The sequence below is a fragment of the Olea europaea genome, chromosome 1, assembly GCF_002742605.1.
Source record: "Olea europaea var. sylvestris chromosome 1, O_europaea_v1, whole genome shotgun sequence".
In the NCBI taxonomy this organism is placed as follows: Eukaryota; Viridiplantae; Streptophyta; class Magnoliopsida; order Lamiales; family Oleaceae; genus Olea; species Olea europaea.
In genome coordinates, this window is record NC_036237.1 from 5,804,869 (window position 1) to 5,809,447 (window position 4,579).

Consider the following 4,579-nt stretch of genomic DNA (forward strand, 5'->3'; position numbering starts at 1 on the left):
AAGCACCATGGTGAGTATAGTTGATTGGTGTGTTGAAAATGACATGGATCTCTTCGGAACAAGTGGTGCCGCCGGAGTTTGGGTGATGGTATTTTAGAAATGGTATAGAGGTTCACCGATTTGGCAATGGTTTCAATTTTAATAAGGCTTAATAGCATAAAATATCCCTACGTTTGACACTTTTTGCAGAAAACGTCCCTACCTTTGATACTTCTTGCGGAAAACGTTCATACGTTTCAAGTTTTTTTTGCATTTTCATCCCTATTTTCACGTTTCATTGTCGAAAACGTCATTTTCATCAATTTGAAACTTAGGGATGTTTTGCACACTACATGCCAAACGTAGGGAAGCTTTGAGCTATTATACCTTTTAATAATTATTTGAACTCATTTGCACTTTTTAAAACATTTAGGAGTAAAATTGGAATTTATTCTTTACTTTTCTTTTCTTTTTCTTTTTTTGATTTTATTTAAATAGGAGGGTATTTTGGTAATTTTACATTCAAAAATCGTGAAAATGGCTTTTTAGCAATGAAATGTTGAAATAAGGATGAAAATGCAAAAAAAAATGAAATGTAGGGACATTTTTCGCAATAAGTGTCAAACGTAGGGACGTTTTGTGCTATTAACCCTTTAAGTCTTGTATGGAAATGGTCTTGGCAGTGTATAGACAAGGATGTGCCTTAGCAGCAACCTTCAACAAGTTGAGCCAGCTTGCTAGCTTCGCAAGCTCGGCTTAAGCTTCAATTTCTTGCACATAGAGGTGTCAAAGGAGAACGACTGCTCAAGCACAAGGAAGCCCGGCGTCAGCCAGTCATGGCACTTAATTGGCCAGACCATAATCATTCCTTCAGTATTTACTTGAATCAAGAAAATCTCAGGTGAATAAAAAAAACACTTACACAAAACTTCGTGTGCAGTTAAACGCTGTCTGGGATCCTGAACAAGCATCCTCCTTACCAAATCTTTTGCACTTTCTGATATACTTGGCCAGGGATCAGATGAGAAGTCAAGATCTCCATGGAGTACTTGTTCAAATATTCCTTGTTCAGTTTCTGTAGTCAATACAAATAAATGAATAAACAAGATGAGAAAATTTCATATCATAGGAACGTTTGTTAAGGCTAAAATTTACCTATAAATAATAAGTTTTGCCAAAAAAATAAATAATATGAGTTCTGCTAAAAAGAAAATAATTTTTCTAATCAATTACATAAAAGTGAGAAAAAAGCAAATGTTTCTGGAATCAAAGAGTTTCTTTTACTTCATTTCAAGCATGGACAAACATGCATTAAAGTCAAACGCAAACATATGTTGATGCAGTTGCCAGTGAACTTCTGAAATTCTCACCGTCCCAGAAAGGAGGAACTCCACTTAGTAAAATGTAAGCAATCACTCCAGCACTCCAGACATCGGCTTCAGGACCATAGCGCTTCCGAAGAACTTCTGGTGCAACATAATATGGACTACCTACCACATCGGAAAAACTTTCCCCTGAAAATAGAAAGCCGTCGATTACTCTGAGGCTAAGAGAGTAAAGGACGCAAAACTACAACAAACACATAATAAAACAGTTATATAACAGGTTAAATCACTGGCGGAACTGAACTTATAGTGAAAATTTATATTGGTCACTGACCATTATTTTGCTCCAAGTTGGTCACTGAAATTAAACGTTTGTTAGTTGGTCATTTCATCGATATCAGTTAGTTTGACCATCGGAAAAGCTAATGTGACTGTTCAGTTGGCAAATAACAGGATTGATACGACACATTTTCCATTAGTCAAACAAACAGATATGGATGGAATAACAAAGTTTAAGTTAAGTAACTAACTTAAAACGAAATGAAATTTTGTGAAATTTTTTTAAAAGCTTAGTGATCACCACACCTGCATTCACTTGCAAGTGGATTGGAAACTCAACAACTGGGCTAATTTTGGTCTCAATCCATATCTGTTTAACTTGCAAGTAAAAAATTTGTCAAATAGGCTGCTCAAATTAGAATACAGAGGCTTTCGAAATGAAATACTATGATCTATTTTAATAGTTATCAAGAAAAGCTTATCGATTAATTTCTAATCCAAAACTCTTTGAAATTACACGTGAGAGCAACATCAAATGAACACCCACTTAATTGGGAAAAAAAATCAGATTTAATCAAAAGAGCAATTGGATGCTTTGCCAGGCTTCCAAGAACAAGATGATAGTTCGAGTGAAACATCCTCGATTTCATATTAGCATAACATGGTGTGACATTGTTGTTTCATCTCATTCAAGTGGGTATGAAGTTGCAACATCAAGCCCTCACAACAAAGAATCAGGGGATTCAGCTGTCTAATGAATATAAAAGCTTAAAGCATACAAACCATTTGTCATGTTGGTTTTTTATTAATGGAAGTTATTCTTGTTTGGCAATTAAGAAGAGACACTAAAATCAATAAGGTTTCAGTTCTTTTTCATCTTTAACATTATCAAGTGTTCGTTAATCTAACTTTCCATTATTGTTCTACTGGCATAATTTTGCGAAGGAGCAAGATCACACGTGGATAATAGTAAAGAATCGTCTAAAATACACCCTGCACACACATACATACCTGGCTTGAAGAATATTGATAAACCAAAATCAATTGTTTTGAGAAGTGATTCCTCCTCCTGATCAACAAAAAGAAAATTCTCCGGCTTGAGGTCACGATGCATAACCCCCAAAGAATGGCAAGCTTCTACCACTCCAACTATAGTCCTAGTGAGTTCTGCTGCCTTTCTTTCAGTATAATGCCCACGTTGAATTATTCTATCAAAAAGCTCACCCCCTGCACATAATTCCATAACAACATGAACAGCCACAGCATCCTCATAAGCCCCTTTAATGGAAATAACATTAGGATGACCCGCCAGATGATGCATTATCTGAATTTCCCTTCTAACGTCCTCCACATCGTCATCAGTCAACAACTTCCTCTTCGCAATTGATTTGCATGCATATTCTTTCCCAGTTGACTTTTCCACACAAATAAATGTTGTCCCAAATTGGCCTTGTCCTAGTTTCTCCCCCAAACTAAAATACTCCTTCAAATTCCCTGTTTTCCTTTGTAAAACAGAATCAGTCCTAAGTCCTGCACTGGCATTTCTCTTCATATGTGGAGGCTTCTTCGAATTGGCCGGTTCTTCTGGTTTTGTAACAGGTTTTGGAATTGTCACTTGTTTAGGTGCAGTGCTTTGTACTGGCATTGGTGACTCGGGTTCTTTATCAGAGGTTGGAATCTCATTTTTTACACTCTCTCCATTGATGGATGAACCATTGTTTTCTGGTGCACGGGATCGCCACATAGCAGCCGAGACCATTTGAAAAATACCATTTTTTGACATGCTAGGACCAACACAAGTATTCCCCATCTGATCAAAACTCACTAAATCAATTCCTTCTTTAGAACTCCTCCAATATCCCCATTAAAATCTAGTAACAAAGAAGATCCAATACTTACGATTAATTAAAAACCCAATATCTAACTAAGTCAAAACTCAAGCTTTTCACTATAATTGCTAAGAACGAATACAAAAACAAATCTAATATATGCTCCTCTTGAGCAATCATATAAATATCCTAATAAAAGAACAGCTTTCAAATAATTAAAAGTAGAAATAGAAAGGGATTGAATAGGAACCAACGAAATTAATCAATACCACAAAGAGAAAGGACAGATAGGAACACAGAATATCACAAAAGAAATTATAAGCCCTTAAATTTCTAGAGAAAAAGCCACTTACTGTAGTACAAAGAAGAAATGGCTAAGATCTTGATGAAAACCAGATAAAAAATAGGGCTTAGGAAATGACAACTGGTTATCGGGAAGTTTGCTGTATTTAAGCAAATTTTGGACACACTCCCAAGTCCCAGGAGAAACGCGTGTAACTGGATATTCCAACCAAAGTTCTCTCAGCGGATAGGATTTCCTCAAGTGAAATTGCGTCAAATGTCAAAATATGTANGCGTGACATGGTATAAGAGCAGGCATCACGTTTTTTGGTCTCAATTATCACTTAGGATGTATAGGTATCTGCTCTACGTGGACGTCGAGTCGAGAAGGTGGTGGTTTGTTATGGTTCCCATTGGAATTTTTGGATACCTATATCACATATTAGAAGTGTAAACTTCCTTTATGTGATTTATATAGGCTCGCGTTATCTAATCTAGTTGGCTTGCTTTTGGGGGTATGGCTCTCCCAATTGAACGTGACAAATGTGTCTAACAGGCACAACATTAATTGATATACGTTCATTTAATTTACTTTAGACTTCTAATCACAAGGTGCAAAATGAATATATGGCTAACATTATACATTTGGTAAATCGAAATTTATGGTAAATGTAGTGGTACAACAAAGTGACAAACAAAATAAATTGTAAGTTTCATTACCAAAAAATAAAATTAAAAAAAGGAAAAAATAAGGGAACACGAGTAACAAGTTATAAAGATGAAATCTCAACCCTGCGGCACATATATACAATTATCTTTGTAATCCATAACTTTATTTAAATAAATTTATTTATTTGAGAACTCCACCCACTTTAAAATATGTTT

General features: G+C 35.5%; 1 protein-coding gene across 2 annotated transcripts; it reads right to left on the bottom strand.

Annotated features, from left to right (window-relative positions):
- Positions 1-471: 471 nt before the first annotated feature.
- On the bottom strand, positions 472-3,980 carry LOC111382734 (calcium-dependent protein kinase 1-like). Of its 2 annotated transcripts, XM_023006802.1 has the most exons (5): positions 3,766-3,980; positions 2,595-3,454; positions 1,350-1,493; positions 902-1,054; positions 477-779 (listed from the first exon to the last, which is right to left on the bottom strand). In XM_023006802.1, exons 2-5 carry the CDS (start codon positions 3,391-3,393, stop codon positions 766-768), a joined length of 1,110 nt encoding a protein of 369 aa, XP_022862570.1. In that variant the 5' UTR covers positions 3,394-3,454; positions 3,766-3,980; the 3' UTR covers positions 477-765. The 2 variants fall into 2 exon arrangements, with proteins under 2 accessions (XP_022862631.1, XP_022862570.1); XM_023006863.1 differs by lacking the exon at positions 3,766-3,980 and having other exon boundaries at positions 472-779; positions 2,595-3,754.
- Positions 3,981-4,579: the final 599 nt, after the last annotated feature.

Coding starts and splice junctions, on each gene's coding strand:
- LOC111382734 (XM_023006863.1), bottom strand. CDS start 3,393: ATGGGGAATACTTGTGTTGGTCCTAGCATGTCAAAAAATGGTATTTTT. Junction 1,494..2,594: donor ATCAATATTCTTCAAGCCAG/GTATGTATGTGT, acceptor TTCTATTTTCAG/GGGAAAGTTTTTCCGATGTG. Junction 1,055..1,349: donor AGTTCCTCCTTTCTGGGACG/GTGAGAATTTCA, acceptor TATTGACTACAG/AAACTGAACAAGGAATATTT.